At 40.9% G+C, this 18,664-nt stretch overlaps 1 protein-coding gene across 2 annotated transcripts in view; it reads left to right on the forward strand.

Annotated features, from left to right (window-relative positions):
• The first annotated feature begins 849 nt into the window (after positions 1 to 849).
• Positions 850 to 18,664, forward strand: part of CDK13 (cyclin dependent kinase 13) — a 160,198-nt gene continuing 142,383 nt past the window's right edge. For both annotated transcript variants that reach the window (XM_023738310.1, XM_004383956.2), the window contains exon 1: positions 850 to 2,675. In XM_023738310.1, coding sequence (XP_023594078.1) covers positions 1,468 to 2,675 — 1,208 coding nt within the window. In that variant the 5' untranslated portion in view covers positions 850 to 1,467. The remainder of the gene's footprint in view (positions 2,676 to 18,664) is intronic.

Consider the following 18,664-nt stretch of genomic DNA (forward strand, 5'->3'; position numbering starts at 1 on the left):
AATCCCAGAGTTTAGCTGAGGGCAGACGCCCAGGGTGACTGCCTGGCCCAGAAGGGCACTAACTGCATTATTCCTCTCGGATTCTCCAGTGATTCTTGCTCCCGCCATGACCTTTCACTCAATAGGCAGGTGGTGCGGAGCCTGCGGAGGGCCCAGGTCGAACTGCGCGCTGGACGGAAGCAACAGGCATGAGCAGCACGAGACGACTGAGAGTCTTAAGCGACAGCAGTCGCTGGTGCGCGAATCCTTTCTTTAACTCTTCTTCACACACAGCCCCACCCTCACCGGAAGTAAAGCGGCTTCTACGTACGCCACTTCCGGGGCGGACGGCCCCATCGCTGGCGGGAGCGAGCACGCTAGTGCGCGGCAACACCGTTCCCGCCTCCTCGTCCCCGCTACCACCCACCCTCGGCTTTCTCGGAGCGTGACGTGCGTGCGCGTCCCCGGCCTTGCGTCGGGGCCAAGGGGAAAGGCCTAAAGAGCCAAGCGAGAAGGAGGGGTTGTGGGGGTTAGGGCCCAACCAGCAAGTCCCATCGCCCTCCCTCCCCCTCCTCCCGACGAAGAGCGGAGAGGGAAGGGGAGGAGCGAGCCGGGGCCGGCCGCGCACACCAGGAGGCTCCTCGTGGAGGGGGGGGTGGGTAGCTGAGAAAAGGAGAAGCTCCGTCACCTCTGCTCGCGGCGGCGGCTAAGGAAGAAGAAAGTCAGAGCTCGCACCCACCGCCACAGACTCAGAAACGCCCCCTGCCCCCATCTCCCCGGAAACAGCCCTCCGCCCAGCCCCGCACACTCGCTTCCCCAAGCGTGAGCCCCAGCACGGTCGCCGCCGCCTCGCCCCGCCCCGCCGCCCATCCCCACGGTCCGCCGAGTGCGCGAGGCCTTAGGCCGGGAGTTGTTATCAGGCCCGGGCCACTTCCGAGGCACCCGCGGTGTGTCGCCGCCACCACAAGAGGACGACGTCGACGCGGAGGAAGAGGCAGCGGAGGCGTGTTGTTGTCTCGCCCACTCCCCTCCCTTGAACTCGCACCCATCGTCAGGGCTCAATGGAGTGAAGCGGCGGCGAAGGTGGTACTTCCGCGTTGCGCTGCCCGCCCTGCCTGCCCGAGCTGCGAGCGCGGCCGAGACCGCTCCCCCACCCCGCGGGCACTTGGAGGACTCCGGACTCCCCCGCAGGTCAGCGCCTGGCGCATCTGGTGTTTTTGCTGCCTCGGATAGGACGGCGACCACGATCTGGAGCTCTGTCGCCCGGATTCCTGCTTTTCTCAGGCCCGGAGGCCGCTGCGTACCCCACTGTGACCTGGAACGCAGGGACCCGAGTCCCGACCCGGATTATCGTGGCGCGTCTGCTGGCTGACCCTGGTGCTCGGTGTTCCTCCGCCGCCGCGGTTCCCGTTCCGGCGGGGGAGATGGCGAGGATCTGACCCGGGAGGAGGCCGCACCCGCGCCGCGCTCTGCGGCGGGCTCTAGGCAATGCCGAGCAGCTCGGACACGGCGCTGGGGGGAGGCGGGGGCCTGAGCTGGGCGGAGAAGAAGTTGGAGGAACGCCGCAAGCGGAGACGATTCCTGTCCCCTCAGCAGCCGCCGCTGCTGTTGCCGCTCCTGCAGCCGCAGCTCCTGCAACCGCCGCCGCCCCCGCCGCCTCTGCTCTTCCTGGCTGCTCCCGGCACGGCCGCCGCCGCAGCCGCCGCCGCCGCGGCCTCCTCCTCTTGCTTCAGCCCGGGCCCCCCTCTGGAGGTCAAGCGGCTGGCGAGAGGCAAGAGGCGCCCAGGAGGGCGGCAGAAGCGGCGCCGCGGGCCCCGCGCCGGGCAGGAGGCGGAGAAGCGTCGGGTCTTCTCGCTGCCCCAGCCGCAGCAGGACGGCGGTGGCGGTGCTAGTAGCGGCGGGGGTGTGACCCCGCTGGTGGAATATGAGGATGTGAGCTCCCAGTCCGAGCAGGGGCTGCTGCTGGGGGGGGCCAGCGCGGCAACGGCAGCGACGGCTGCCGGGGGAACGGGGGGCAGCGGCGGGAGTCTGGCCGCCTCCTCCGGCACCCAGCGGCGCGGGGAGGGGTCGGAGCGCAGGCCCCGCCGAGACCGCCGCAGCGGCAGCGGCCGCAGCAAGGAGCGCCACCGCGAGCACCGGCGGCGGGATGGGCAGCGCGGAGGCAGTGAGGCCTCCAAGTCCCGTAGCCGCCACAGCGGCGAGGAACGCGCCGAGGCAGCCAAGAGCGGCAGCAGCAGCAGCAGCGGCGGCCGCCGGAAAAGCGCCTCGGCCACGTCCAGCAGCAGCAGTAGCCGCAAGGACCGAGACTTGAAGGCCCACCGAAGCCGGACTAAGTCGTCCAAGGAGCCGCCTTCGGCGTACAAGGAGCCGCCCAAGGCCTACCGGGAAGACAAGACCGAGCCCAAGGCCTACAGGCGGCGGCAGCGGTCCCTGAGCCCGCTGGGAGGCCGGGACGACAGCCCAGTGTCCCACAGGGCCTCGCAGAGCCTGAGGAGCCGCAAGTCCCCCAGCCCGGCAGGAGGTGGCAGCAGCCCGTATTCTCGGCGGCTGCCGCGCTCTCCTAGCCCATACAGCCGCCGCCGCTCCCCTAGTTACAGCCGCCACAGCTCCTACGAGCGGGACGGCGATGTGTCCCCCAGCCCCTACAGCAGTAGCAGCTGGCGCCGCTCCCGGAGCCCCTACAGCCCTGTGATCAGGTGAGTCCCGCTGTCCTGTCCATTTGGCTTTGCCTGGGCTGGCGACATCTCCAGGAGACAGGGAAAGTGGTGATTGGACTCTTGAAAACCACCCAAGTCTTCAGCCTAGACTAGAAAGGAATTTAGATGGAGCTCCGAGTAAGGAGAGGCGTTTCCGGGCGCCCATGACACCTTTTAGAGGGTTGGAGGGACAAAGCAACAGGTCCAATATAGCTTTTCTCCTAGCTCTGGGAGGGGAGAGTTCTAAGGCAGAGTTAAAAGTTTTTTTAACTTGTTAGGTTAATATATTAACACATTTCTTTCAGCTACTCTTTGCTTTTCCAGCACAATTGGTTTGTAAACCAAGAGGTTGTATGATTTGTTTAATTTGGAAAACTTTATGAAGAGGTTTTATTGTTGGAGATTTAGGAATGGAGTGCAGTTTAGGAACTAATGATGTGGAGGGAAATCAGATTCATGTTTTGATGTCAGAGTTGGATATAGATTGCAGATGTTTCATATAATTAATCCAGTGATGAGAAAAGCAGTTTATTCTTTTAATAAATGAAAAAAGCTGGTGTAAAAACTTATAAATTGTGAAGATAAGGAAGATAGTCATTGTGTGATATTCTTGTGCGGGATATTTTTTTGGTTGATCTTTCAAAGTCATAATTTTAAAAAGAAAAAAAAGACAAGATTCTGTTCTTGGTTTGTGATAAGATCCACTTGCTAATATCACTATTGTAGAAATGTAATCTAGTTGGTGTAACCCAGTGTTAACCAAGTGAATGGCTTAGTTATTTCTTACATTGTTATAAACCTGTAACTGCTTACTTTAAAGTTTACTAGACTTTTCTCTTAAATATCAGAATCTGTTCAGAAATCTTTAGATGGTATAATTTTATCTAGTGAAATTGGAGTAAAATTTTTATGTAGTTGTTACACCTTGCTTATTACATAATGCTATTCCCAGAAAAGCATGTATGTGTTGATATGTACTTAATTGAAGCAAAGTGAATTAAAAATGATTTTGGAGTATTTTACAGGCTATAATATTACTTAGATGGCTGGAAATTCTAGGCCTTACAAAGTTTAGAGTATTACAAAATGACATTTTGATTGCTTGTTCTTTTCCTGTTTATCTTAGTTTTCAGTAATGCCAAGTGAATGCTGAGTATTTCTAAGTATGGGTTATGTTGAATTCTTAATGCAACATATGTACCTGTAAAATTAGCAGATCTCTTTGAAGTGTCAGTCTCGTGTTTGTAAAACTATGATGTGAATAGAGATCTGGGCGCAAATTGCTTTTAAACCAAAACAGCTGTGGAAATTTCTTTATTCTTACTGTAATGCTAGTTGAATGCTGTAACCAAAGAATATTGCTGTTGAAAACTCAGTTCACCAAATTTAGTGTTTTAAGACTTTGTATTTTACTTTTAATGATAATGTTTTAGGTTTGCCAAAAGATTTGCATTTTTTTATAATTGAATTTGTTTTGTGAACTGATTAAGTTTTATGAGTTTAGATCACATGTGATGCAATTTAAGAGTGGGCTGTTGTTTTTATCAGGCTTTTTAGTTGCTGGGAACTTTAGCAAGGTCCTTTACTATATAGTAGTGGTGTGTGTGATTAGGACTGTTCATATTTAGCAAATAAGTATTTATTGAGCACATATTATATGCCAGATACAATTCTAGTGATAGGGATATAGCTGTCAAGATGACAAACACAGAGGCCTTCATACAGCTTGCATTCTAGAGGACCATTCATTATTGAATCTTTTCATGGTGTTTAGATTGACCACCAGTACTTCTAATGGATTGGATCTGAAATAAACTTTAGAATATCTTGCCCGCTATACCTGACAGATGGCTATTTGGTATGTGGTTGAATTTATCTAGACGTGGGAAGCATTTTACTTTGAGGCAGCCTGTTCTTGAGATTTGGGACTTGAGTTCTAGTTTTGATTTACCACTGTTTCTTAACAAGACTCTTGTAGACTTAGTTTCCTAAACTAACAGGAAGCTGCTTGTTTTGGGGATTATTTTAAGGATTAAATGAAAATTTGTGTTTTGCAAACTGTACAGCATTATAGAAATTAAAGTGGTTGAATAGCTTGAATTGTTAGAATTCTTCATGTTGAAAAAGAAATCTGCCTGCATGTAATTTCTACCCATTCCTCCAAGTTTTATCTTTTGGCATGTTACAGCAAACCTCTGTGCTAGCTCTCTAAATGTAAAGACGGTTGACATGTCTCGTAAGTCTTGTCTTCTCTAGGCGAAAACCTCTCAATTTAAGTAAGTATTTAATATAGATCATGTGTTATGCTGTAAGAAATAGCAGTGTGATCTTTTTCCAGCCCATATGGAAGTTATATATTAATGAATTACCAATGCAGTTTTTTAAAAGAAATACATGCACATTAAAAATAGTATTGAAACCATGGTATGAAGATTATTCTCCATGTTACTTCTAAGTCCTCTCCATTCTAATGACTCTATTTTACAACCTGCTGTTTCCTTCATCTGAATCTTGCCTTTAACTTATGCTTTTCATCAGTTCCTTCTTAGCTTTACTTTCCCCCTTGTATAACCTGTTTACTATATTTTCTTTACTACTTAACTAATGGAATGTGGGAAGTCACTTAATCTTGCTGATTGGACCTATAATAAATGCGAGGGTGTGTTCAAGAGAGAGGCTGTTTAGGAAGGGGAGGGAATGGTCGTGACATTTGTCTTTTACTATGTGCCAGTCAAGGTCCCTGGGTGGTGCAGATGGTTTGCTCTTAGCTATTAATCGAAAGGTTGGCAGTTTGAATCCACTCGGTGGTACTGTGGAAGAAAGGCTAGGTGATCTGCTTCCATAAAAATTACAGCCAAGAAAACCCTATGTAGTGCAGTTCTATTCTGAAGCACATGGGGTCACCCTGAGTCCAGTTGACTTGACAGCAGTGGGGTTTATTTTTTTTTTAAATATGCCATTGATAAATAATGTATATTCACCCAGAAATCCATGTGATAGTTAGAAACATTTCTATTGATAGATTGAGAAATGGGAGATCTGAAGAGTGATTTATTCTGAGGTCAGCTTGGATTCAAACCCGGTGCTGATTCTAAATTACATGTTGTATGCGACCTCAGCTGGCATTCAGAGTAGCTGGCCACCTCGCATAAAGTTCTGTTTTGCTAAAACTCAGCCCGTCTGGGTATTTATGGATTAGTTTCTGTTCCCTTGCCATCTTTTCAGCATTTTGAAGATTTTTAATAAAAAATAGTTCTTTTAAAGATTCTTTCAGCTCATTTTATCTGTATTAATTTGTAGCGTTTGCAGACAGTGTTGTTGTTAGTTGGTGTCTAGTCAGTTTCAACTCCTGGCAACCTTATGTATAACAGAAGAAGTTTAAATATTGTGGATTTTTTTTTATTTTTTATTTTATCTTTACAAAGATTGACTAAAAACATTCCTTGAAGACATTAATTACGTTTAGTTATTGACGGTTTTAGTACAGTGGACTGTCTTGATCTGAAGACAACTGAAGTCAGATCAGTTATAATCAGTACAGTAAATTGTTATGTATAATTGCTTCTCTCTCTTTAAACTTAAGAACGTTCCATTCCACCAAAGAAACAGAAGTCTCTATTATAGAATATCAAAACCCTAATAATTTTAAGAAGATGAGTGAATCTCAGATGTAAGCAAATAAAATTATTAGTATTCATTTGCTGATATGGGTCCTTCCTTTATGGATTATTTAGTGTTTTGTCCTGAAGACTAGTGTTCAGAAATACATAAAATGAAGGCGTTCCCGAATTAAAAAAACAGCAACAACAAAAAACCCCCGAAAGCTCGTATCACTCATAAACTGCTATTGATTTAATATGTATTTAGTAGAAATAAGTCATGAGTGTCCTTCCAAAAAAAACCAAACCTATTGCCGTCGAGTCAGTTCTGACTCATAGTGACCCCGTATGAATAGAATTTTCAGAAGGCTTTAAAAAGGTGTCAAAAATATAGAATACAAGAATAGATGAAGAAACACTCAGAAGGGGATAGAAATTTAGATGAACTACCTTAAGTCTCCAAGCCTATCACTCCTTATTCTTAGAAGATGGCTTTGTGTTTCACTTCTTCTGGCCAAACCTTACCTGCCCAGTCCTTATCACATATCTTTGCTCTGATTCTTACTTTGACACACACATCGGGTAGCCATGAGTTAGAATCAACTCTGCGGCAACTGGTTTGGTTCCATTTCCAGCATTCCAGTTCTTGTCCAGGACCCCTGGTGGCATGATGGTTATTAAGCGCTTGGCTGCTAACCTAAAAGTTGGTGGTTCAAAACCACCCAGCGGCTCTGCACAAGAGAACACCTGGCCGTCTGCTCCCGTGAAGATTACAGCCTATCACATGGGGTTGCTATGAGTCAGAATCGACTCCGCAGCACCTAACAGGTTCTGGTCCTCATTTTTAACCGGTTAGACTTCCTATTATCATTTTTTTCTTCCCAGTTTATTCTTTACATTATCAGGAGAGTTTTCTTAAAACTTGAATAGATTATGTCACTCCCATTATATAGAATTAAGTCTAAGCTTTCCAAGGCATTGTGTTAATGCCTTTTATGATCTCTCCGGCTTCTATCAACGTTATATTTTCAGAGGTACTACTCTGTGTTTTTACTCTTGCTTTTTTCTTAGCTTGAAATTCCCATATTTCTCTCTCTGCCTCCAGCTTTGCATTCAAACCTAGCTCACATCTCACCATCTTGAAACCTTTCTTCATTCACCTCGAAAAAAGCAATTCCTTTTCTTGTGTTCCCAACAGCATTTTGGTTTGTCTTTGTTATGCAACTTTGAAAAATTCTATTTAACAGTCTAGTTAGTTGGCTGGATACATTTGTATTTTCCCTACTAGATTATAAGCTCCTAGAGATCAAATTCCAAGTTTTATTTATTAGTGGCTGAATTAATTTAAATAGCATTTTTCTCCACAGATAATTGCAAACCAACCTTTGCACAGGTACCAGTTATCTGTAAAACTTGCTTGCTGTTTTGGTTTACATATACCCCAGGATGGGAGAAGTAATTGTTTTGATTTATAAAGACAGAATTTTAGTAATATTTTCCCTTGCTAGCTTCTACTTTACTGGAATGAGTCCATGATGCTGGGAGTCACTTTAGTGACTAGAATAAAGTCTGACATAGTGTTTGTATTTGCACTCTGTTGTATTGATCAAGATAAGTGATCTATTTTTCTTGGTGAGTTTGAATTAATCTTTAGGGTGGAAAGTTTCTGCGCAGACTGTCAAGTTTTTATTTTCCAACTTGGAAAATTGTAGCTATTTCTGAAAAAATCAGGTTAAAGTAATGATAGTTAGTACTCATATTTAAGATAACTTTAATCTTTTTCCTTATTCTGAGCTTTTTCTTTGAATATATCACTTAAGTTTTCTTGTTGTTGTGGTTGTTCTTGGTTGACTTTGTTTCATAACGCAGAGATTTACAAGCTTTAAAGTGTGGTGTTGGAATTAAAAGTATCAAGCTAGAATCCGAAGCATACTTGCAATGATTTTGTTCCTTGAAATTCTGTACATCCTAATTGTGGGAAAATCTCTTGTTATTAATATATTTGGAAAGTAAGACATGTAAATTAGAGGATAAAATACAGGTTAAAAACTGGAATTTAAAAGAAATGAAAAGAGTAGCGAGAGGAACTGAAAACTGAAAGTGGTAACTGGGCTGCAGCCTCCCCACTTACTGTTTCTGCGTTTTCAGTTGCATTAGGGCACTTTCACTGGGATGTTATCGTGACACTCCAGACTCAATTTACCTAACATTAAAGTAATTAATGTCTCTTCTTTTGGAGTCATTTTCTTTTCTTACTATTCCTCTTTATTATTTGCCCTGTTTACGAAGGGAATACAAGCCCATTACAGAAGTTTTCAGTCAGTACAGAAAACTGTAAGAACTTAAAAGTCCCCATAAATCCAACCACTTGAGATGATCACCCTTAATATTTTTTAAAATAATATTTTATTGTGGTTTTGGTGAAGGTTTATGCAGCAATGTAGGTTCCCATGCAACAATTTCTACATATATTGTTCAGTGACATTGGTCACCCTTAACATTTCGATAAACATTTTCCCAGACTTCTCTATACATATATGCACAGGGACATACGATTTTAAATAAATGAGAACATACTACAATGCTATTTTGTACCCTCTGCCCCACAGTATATTCTTTTTAGTGGCTCCTAGTGTTGTGTTGTATGGGTGTACCATAACTTGTTTAGCCAAGTCCACTTTGATGGGTGCTTAGGTTTGTTTTTGTTTTTTTGTTCTCTGTGTGTATGTCTATAGCAGATATATTTTTTGTGCATTTGCCCCACTATCTCTTCTACGTTAGATGTCCCAGGGGTAAAATTGTTGGGTCAAGGTGATATACACATTTATGATTTTGATACATTGTCAGAATTGGCCCTTCCGAAAGCCTGTACCAGTTTACGTTTCCCAACAGTATAAAACCAAAAAACCAAACCCGTTGCCAAACTCATAGTGTCCCAACAGTATGGGGTGTCCATTTCCCCAGTCTCAGCAACGCTTGTAGTTGTCAGTTATCTCATTGTTTTTATTTGCATTTCGTTATTGTCTAGTTAGGCTAAGTATATTTTCATGTATTTATTGGATGTTCTAATTTCTTGATTCGTTTTCTGTTTTTTTTTTTTTTTTTTTTTAATTGTAAGAGCTCTTAATGTATTGCAAATACTAACTTTTTTTCCCTGTGGCATTAGCACATATTAGCCAAAAGGATGAGTTTGTTTTTTAACCTTGTTTATGTAATATTTTGTTTTAAGTTTTTGATTTGTGTATGTATATGTATGCTTTAATGCCAGTGCTTTTCTCCCAGGTACCCAGTGCCAAAACTCTGGTAATATTTATCTCTTCTCCCTTATCTCCATTTTGAATGAATTACTTGTTCCGTCAGTCCTTTCGCAGTGTTCTTTAGTCCGTTCTTTATTCGGAACCTCCCTAGCTTAGGTCTTTATTTTTGGGTCTGATTGCTTTTGGGGTTTTCTTCTTTGAGCCCCTGCTGTTTTCTGCAATCAGATTAATCTTAAAATACCTTTGATTCTGTCATTTTTTAATAAAAAGTATTTACAGAATCAGATTCTTTACTGGGCATTTAAAGCTCCCCACCTCAGACTGACTGAAACTACCCTATTTCTCAGTATATATCCTGATCACAATACAAACTGGATGGTTTACTATTTTATAAACCTGGAATTGCAACCTCAGAATAAACTTGATGGCAACTGACAACAATGATATGCTTTAGTTCATGCCCTTCCCTCAATTGGCTAATCCTGCTTGCCCATTCTTCCAATATTAGTTCAGGTGTTATTTTCTTATCTATGAAGCCTTCATTAACCTCATCCATTTTCTTAATGCATTTAGCACTGAAATTACTTTTATGAGTACTTACTACATCCAGATTTGAATTAGAGTTGTCTGTTTTTTTTCCCTTTTCTAGATGTATTTTATTCACAGTCATTTTTAAAAAACAAATGAGTTTATTGAGGTATAATTTACATACAATAAAGTTCACCGATTTTAAGTGTACAGTTTAGTAGGTTTTAACATACAGACTTGTGTAACCGCCACCACTATCGTGGTATAGAACATTTCCATCACCCTAGTAAGTTCCCCTTTGCATTCAGTCCCCTACTCCTATCCTTGGACCACTACTTTGCAGTTTTATCTTTTCCTGAACTTTATGTAAATGGAATCATATAATATGCAGTCTTTGGTGTCTGGCTTCTTAGCATGCTTTTGAGATTCATCCATGTTGTTGCATGTTTGAGTAGTTTGTTCCATTTTGTAGCTGAGTACTGTTTATTATATGGGTATATGATAATTTGTTTATCCATGTACCTAGTTGATGGGCATTTGAGTTGTTTCTAGTTTTTGGCTATTATGAACAAAGCTGCTGTGAACATTTGAGGACAGGCCTATGTGTGTTTCTGCTTTTCTTAAATAAATACCTAGGAGGGAGATCGCTGTGTTATATGTTAAGTGAATGGTTGACTTTATAAGAAAATGCCAAATGCCAAACTAGTTTCCAAAATGGCCATACTATTTTACAGTCCAGTCAGCAGTGTATGAGCATTCCAGTTGCTTCATATCCTTACCAAGACTTCACTTTTTTGGTCAGTCTTTGATTTTAGCCATTCCAGTGGATGTGAGGTTTTTTTTGCCCCTCCTCAATCTTTTTTTTTTTTTTTTTTTAAATTGTGAAAATATACACAAGAAAACATCTACCAATTCAACAGGTATTGTGGTTTTATTTGCCGTTTTGCAGTGGGTTAATGTGCTTGATTGCTGACCAAAAGACTGGTGGTTTAAGCCTACCCAGAGGGTCCTTGGAAGAAAGGCCGGGCTCTCTACTTCTAAAAAATCAGCCATTGAAAACCCCATAGAGCACAGTTCTACCTTGACACATAATAGGATTAGGATCACCATGAGTCAGGATCATCTCCACAGCAGCTGGTTTATAGGTTAATGATGAATGATGTTGAACATCTTTTCATGTGCTTATTTCTCCTTCATATCTTTTGTGAAGTGTCAAAATGTTTTGCTCATTTTCTTTGTAAATTGAATTATCTTATTGAGTTGTAAGAGTTGTATACATATTGTGGATACAAGCTCTATCGGATACATGTTTCACAGACATTCTCTGTTTTTTTCTTCAGTCTGTGGTTCACCTTTCCTTTTCTTAGCAGTATCTTTCAAAGAGCAGGTTTTAATTTTGATGAAATCCAATTTAACAGTTTTTCTTGCATGATTTATGCTTTTTTGTATCTAAAAATAATCTTTGCCTAACCCATGGTCATAAAGATTTTCTCCTTGATTTTACAATATATGCCTTTAATTTATCACAGTCTTCCTTCATCTGTAGTGTAACATTACAACAGAATACTTACATTTCCTTTCTCTCGTCTTTTGTGCTATTCTTGTCATACATTTTATTTTTACATATGTATGACTGAGTATATTATATATAAAACAATCTGTTGCCATCGAGTCGATTCTGACTCATAGACATGAAACAAAAAATGAGAAGTCATCTATATTTACTTACATATTTATAATTTAAATACTTTTTATTCCTTTGTGTAGATCCAAGTTTGCATGTAGTATAATTTTCCTTCTTGCCAGAAGAATGTCTAAACATTTCTTGTAATGCTGTCTTCTGTTTTGTTTGTCTCTGAAAGTCTCCATATTTGAGCTGTTTTTGCTGGGTATGGAATTCTGAGTTGACAGTTTTTTTTCCTCTTTAGTACTATAAATTGTTTCATTGTCTTCTGTCTTGCATAATGTAATGAGAATTCCTGTAATATTTTGTTTTTGTTTTCAACCACTGGATTGCTTGTTCCATGAGGTTCTTTTTTTTTTTTTGGAAATCTTAGTGTCTCTTAAGCACTTAGCACATCCAGCAAATGATATTAAGTTGATTTGGGTAAGAAGACATCCAGCACCATAGTGTTAAAAAGCCTGTTGATACTAACAGGGTCTAATATTGGCCTATGAATAAATTCTTAATGACTAGGGAGAAACTAGTCCAAGCGTGTGCCTTTGTGTAAATCAAGTACTGAGCCCTTCTCCAACCTTCTCACCCTCTTTTTCTCTCTCTCCACAAACACATCTCAGGACTTGGTTCATTGAAACATGAAGATACACCCAGAGTTTATGCTCAGTGGACTTGAACTTGTTTGAGCAAATTTGTAAAAAGTCAGCCGTGTGTTTTTTGTTTGTTTGCTTGTTTGAAGGTTAATGTTGCATAAGGAACACAAAGCAAGGAAAGTATACTTATTTTAGGATCAACACAAAACATTTCAATTTTATTTATTTAAGTTTTTAAAATAACTTTATCAACATATAATTTATATACCATATGATTCACTCTTTTAAATTGTACAATTCAGTAGTCTTTAGTATATTCACAGTGATTTGCAGCCATCACTGCTATCTAATCTGAGAACATTTTCAACACCCCAAAAAGAAACCTCATACCCATTAGCAGTCATTCTCCATCACACACCTCCTCTAGCCTCCATCTCCCCCTCCCCCCCAGCTCCTGACAACCATTAATTTACTTTCTGTCTCTATGGATTTGCCTATTCTGGACATTTCACGTAAATAGACTCATACAATACATGGTCTTTTGTGACTGGTTTCTTTTGCTTAGCATATAATGTTTCAAGGTTCGTCCATGTTGTAGCATATATCAATACTTTATTCCTTTTTATTACCAAATAATATTCTGTTGTATGTCTATACAGCATTTTATTTATCCATTCATCAGTTGATGGCCTTTTGGGTTGCTTCCAGTTTTTGACTATTTTGAATAATGCTACTACGAACATTTTATGTAAATTTTTTTTTGTGGACATATGTTTTCATATGTTGTGGATATACACCTAGAAGTGGAATTGCTAGGACATATGGAAAGAATACATAGAGTTACTATGCAAAAAAGAATTGGTCGATGTTCTCCGATTTCAGGAGGTAGCATATAATCAAGAACCGACGGTACTGAAGGAGAAGTCCAAGCTGCACTGAAGGCATTGGTGAAAAACAAGGCTCTAGGAATTGACAGAATACCAATTGAGATGTTTCAACAAATGGATGCAGCGCTGGATGTACTCACTCGTCTGTGCCAAGAAATTTGGAAGACAGCTGCCTAGCCAGCCAACTAGAAGAGATCCATATTTACGCCCATTCCAAAGAAAGGTGATCCAACAAAATGCAGAAATTATAGAACAGTATCATTAATATCACACACAAGTAAAATTTTGCCGAAGATCATTCAAAAGTGATTGCAGCAGTGTGTCGACAGGGAACTGCCAGAAATTCAAGCCAGGTTCAGAAGAGGAAGTGGAACCAGGGATATCATTACTGATGTCATATGGATCTTGGCTGAAAGATGTCTACTTTTTTTTTATTGACTATGCAAAGGCATTTGACTGTGTGGATCATAACAAATTATGGGTAACATTGTGAAGAATGGGAATTCCCAAACACTTAATTGTGCTCACGGGGAACCTGTACATAGACCAAGAGACAGTCGTTCAGATAGAACAAGGGGATACTGCTTGGTTTAAAATCAGGAAAGGTGTGCGTCAGGGTTGTACTCTTTCACCGTACCTATTCAGTCTGTATGCTGAGCAAATAATCCAAGAAGCTGGACTATATGGAGAAAAATATGGCATCAGGCTTGGAAGAAGATTCATTAACAACCTGCGATATGCAGATGACACGACCTTGCTTGGTGAAAGGGGAGAGACTTCAGGCACTTACTGATGAAGATCAAAGACTACAACCTTCAGTATAGATTACATCTCAATTTAAAACAAGAATCCTCACCACTGTACCAATAAGCAACATCTTGATAAATGAAGAAAAGATTGAAGTTGTCAGGGACTTCGTTTTACTTCGATCCACAGTCAACGCCCATGGAAGCAGAAGTCAAGAAATCAGACGACAGATTGCATTGGGCAAATCTGCTGCAAAAGACCTCTTTAAAGTGTTGAAAAGCCAGGATGTCATTTTGAGGACTAAGGTTCTCCTGACCCAAGCCGTGATATTTTCAGTTGCCTCACATGCATGGGAAAGGTGGACATTGAATAAGGAAAATTGAAGAATTAATGCTTTTGAATTATGGTGTTGTTGAAGAATATTGAATATGCCATGGCATGCCAGAAGAACGAATAAGTCTATCTTGGGACAAGTACAGCCAGTGTGCTCCTTGGACGTGAGGATGGCGAGACTTTGACTCATATACTTTGGACATGTTATCAGGAGGGACCAATCCCTGGAGAAAGACATCTTGCTTGGTAAGGTAGAGGGTCAGTGAAAAAGAGGAAGACCGTTGACTAGATGGATTGACATAGTGACTTCAGTAATGGGCTCAAACATAGCAACGACTGTGCGGGACCGAGCAGCGTTTCCTTTTGTTGGACATAGGGTTGCTATAGGTCGGAACCGACTTGATGGCACCTAACAACAACAACGTGGTAGTTTACCATTTTGAGGAACAGCCAGACTGTTTTTCGAATTGGCTGCACATATTTTATGTTCCTGCAAGCAATGTAGAGGGTTCCAGTATCTCTACATCCTTGCTAAAACTTGTCTTTTTTATTATAGCCATCCTGGTGTGTGATGTGATACCTCACTGTGGTGCTTTTTATTTTTTTTTTTTTAATTGTATTTTTGGTGAAAGTTTATACAGCAAATTAGATTCCCATTTAACGATTTCTATACATATTGTTCAGTGTCGTTAGTTACATTTTTGACAGTGTATCAGCATTCTTAATTATTTGCATTCTGGTGGTTCTGTTTCCATTAGTCTAGGTTACCTGTTCCCCCTTACCTTCTCATTGTTGCTTTAGGGTAAATAGTGACCATTTGATCTCATGTAGATGATTATTTAAAAGGAACACAGTACTCACAGGTGATATTGTTTAATTTATGAGCCAGTCTATTATTTGACTGGAAGATGATGCCTGGGAATGGGTTCAGTTCCATATTTAAAGGGTATCTTAGGGCAGTAGTCCCAGTAGATCTTCTAGTCTCTACCAGTCCAGTAAGTCTGGCCTTTTTTAGGAATTTGAGGTTTGTTCTACATTTTTCTCCCATTTTATCTGGGACCATCTATTGTGTCCCTGGTCAGAATGGTCGTTAGTGAGTGGTAGCTGGGCACCATCTTGTTCTTTTGGTCTCAGGATAATGAGGCCGTGGTTCATGTGAGCTGTTAGTCCTGTAGGTTGGTTTCTTCTTTGAGTCTTTGGTTTCCTTCTTTCTCTTTTGCTCCAGATGGGTACAGACGAGTAGTTGTATCTTAAACGGCCACTCATAAGCTTTTAAGACCCCCAGATGCTACTCACCAAACTAGGATGTAGAACAATACCTTTACGAACTATGTTATACCAGTTAACCGAGTTGTCCCTCGAGACTATCGTCTTCAGCCTTCAAACCCAGTAAACCAAACCTGTGATGTATTTGGTTATGTCTAGGAAGTATCCACAACCGTGCCCCCTATGTGCTTTATTATATATGTGAATATATATGCAGCACACACAAACATGTATGTACATAAGCCTATGGATACACCTATACATGCACACCCATATATTCACATGCGCCTTCCTATACACATACATGCATACATGTCTACCTGTGTAACCACACACATATTTTTTTGGTCATTACTGTTGTTGCAAAATTGTATGTGTTGTAGCATTTACCAAAATTATCCCATATTCTTTTGTACTTCTTAGTGTCATCATTTACATTGGTCATGTTGTGAATACTATTTCCCATCACCAAAAAGTAACATATGTCTACTATCTAGAAAGTGGTTCCCCCTTCCTCCCCCTCTTATCCTTGGTAACCATCAAAGAATGTTGCTCTCTGTTGTGTGTATACCTGTTCTTGTTTTTTTACAGAAGTGAGACCATGCAGTGTTTGTCCTTTTGTGATTGTCTTATTTCACTTGGCATAATGTCCTCCAGATTCATCCATGTCATGACATGTTTCAAGAACTCATTCTTTATAGCTGCTTAATATTCCGTTGTATGTATGTACCACAATTTGTTTATCCATTCGTCTGTTGATGGACGCTTAGGTTGTTTCCACCTTTTTGCTGTTGTAAATAATGCTGCAATGAACATAGGTATGTATATGTCTTATTCATGTCACTGCTATTAGATCTCTAGGGTGTATGCCTAGGAGGAGGATTGCTGGATCAGAAGTTGTTTCTATTTCTAGCTTTTTGAGAAAGTACCATATGGTTTTTCATAGTAATTATACCACTTTACAACCCCGCTTGCAGTATATAAAGAGTTCCAATCTCCCCACAACCTCGCCAGCGTTTCTTGTTTTCTGTTTTTCAATCATAACCGTTTTTGTAGGGGTGAGATGGTTTCTCATTGTAGTCTTGTTTTGCATTTCTCTAACAGCTAATGATCTTGAGCATCTTTTCATGTATTTATTAGCCATACTGAATGTCCTCTGATGAAGTATCTGTTCAAGTCCTTTGCCCATTTTTTGATTGGATTATTTGTCTTTTGTTTTTGTTGAAGTTTTTTTTTTTTTTTTTTTAATATATTTTGGAGATTAGAACCTTATCAGTCATTCCCAAAGACTTTTTCCCAGTCTGTAGCTTCTCTTTTTACTCTCTTGGTAAAGTCTTTTGATGAGCATAAGTATTTAATTTTTAGGAGGTCCCAGTTATCTAATTTGTCTTCTGTTTGTGCATTTGTAATCTCATTGTGGTTTTGATTTTTATTTTCTTAATGAATAATGATATTGGGCACCTTTTCTTGTGTTTATTGGTCACTTGTATATTTTCTTTGGAGAAATGACTATTAAAATCCTTTATCCATTTTTAAAATGGGTTGCCTTTTAATTGTTGGGTTTTCAGAGTCTTTTATATAATCTGGATACAAGTTTCTTATCAGATATATGATTTTCAAATATTTTTCTTACTCTCTGGGTTCTGTTTGAAGTGTCTACTAAAGCACAAAAGTTTTTTTTTTTAAAATAGCCTCCCTTTTTAGGGTACAGTTCTGCAGGATTTGACAAATGCGTACAGTCGTGTAACCACCACCACAGCCACAATATGGGGGGAAAAGATATAGAACAGTTCTACCATTCCAAAAACTTCCCCTGTGCCCTTTGTACATGCCCCTTCTCTCCCAGCTCTCGTATGTTTAACTTTATAAGATATTGCCAAAGTGTTTTCCAAAGTGATTGTATCGCTTTACATTTCTACTAGTCAAGGTATGAGAGTTCCAGTTGTTCCTCATCCCTGCAGGCACTTGGCACTTATTTTTAAATTTTAGCCATTTAGTAGATAAGTAGTTTATCTCATTGTGAGGCACAAAAGTTTTTTAATTTTGATGAAGTCTAGTTTTTTCTTTTGTTGTTCATACTTTTGGTATCATATCTAAGAAGGTTTTCCCTAATCCAAGGTGTCTTAGTTATCTAGTGCTGCTGTAACAGAAGTTCCACAAGTGGATGGCTTTAACAAACAGAAATTTATTCTCTCACAGATTAGGAGGCTATAAGTCTGATTTTAGGGCACCAGCCCCGGTGAGGGGGGCTTTCTCTCTCTGTGGACTCTGGAGGAAGGTCCTTGCCATCAGTCTTCTCCCGGTCAGGAGCTTCTCAGTGCAGGGACTGTGGGTCCAAAGGACATAGTTCGCTCCTGGTTCTTCTTTCCTGGTGGTAACGAGTGAGGTCCCTCTCCTTTCTTCTTGCTTCTCTCTTTTGTATCTCAGAAGAGATTGGCTCAAGATATAACCTAATCCTGTAGATTGTGTACTGCCTCATTAACATAGCTGCCTCTAATCCTGCCTCATTAACATCATAGAGGTTAGGCTTTACAACACATAGGAAAATTATATCAGATCACAAAATGGAGAAATACCATACAATATTGGGAATCATGACCTAGCCAGGTTGACACACATTTTGGGGAGAAACAATTCAGTGCAAAACACAAAGTCACGAAGATTTATTCCTGTGTTTTTTTCTAAACAGTTTTTATAGTTTTAGCTCTTACATTTAGGTCTATAATTTGTATTCTTTTTTTGTGTATGGTATGGGGAAGAGGTCCAAGTTCATTCTTTTGCATGTGAATATCTAGTCTTTCCAGCACCATTTGTTGAAAAGACTATTCTTTGCCCATTGAATTATCTGAGCATTCTTGTCAAAATCAGTTGACCATAAATGTGAGGGTTTGTTTCTGAACTCTCAGTTCTATTCCGTTGATTTTTATGTCCATCCTTATACCAGTACCACACAGTCTTTTTTTTTTCTTTTAATTTTTTTATTGTACTTTAGGTGAAGGTTTACAGAACAAATAGTTTCTTATTAAACAGTCAGTATACATATTGTTTATGACATTGGTTAACAACCCCATGACATGTCAACACTCTCCCTTCTCGACCTT

The sequence above is a fragment of the Trichechus manatus genome, unplaced genomic scaffold, assembly GCF_000243295.1.
Source record: "Trichechus manatus latirostris isolate Lorelei unplaced genomic scaffold, TriManLat1.0 scaffold00114, whole genome shotgun sequence".
NCBI lineage: Eukaryota > Metazoa > Chordata > Mammalia > Sirenia > Trichechidae > Trichechus > Trichechus manatus.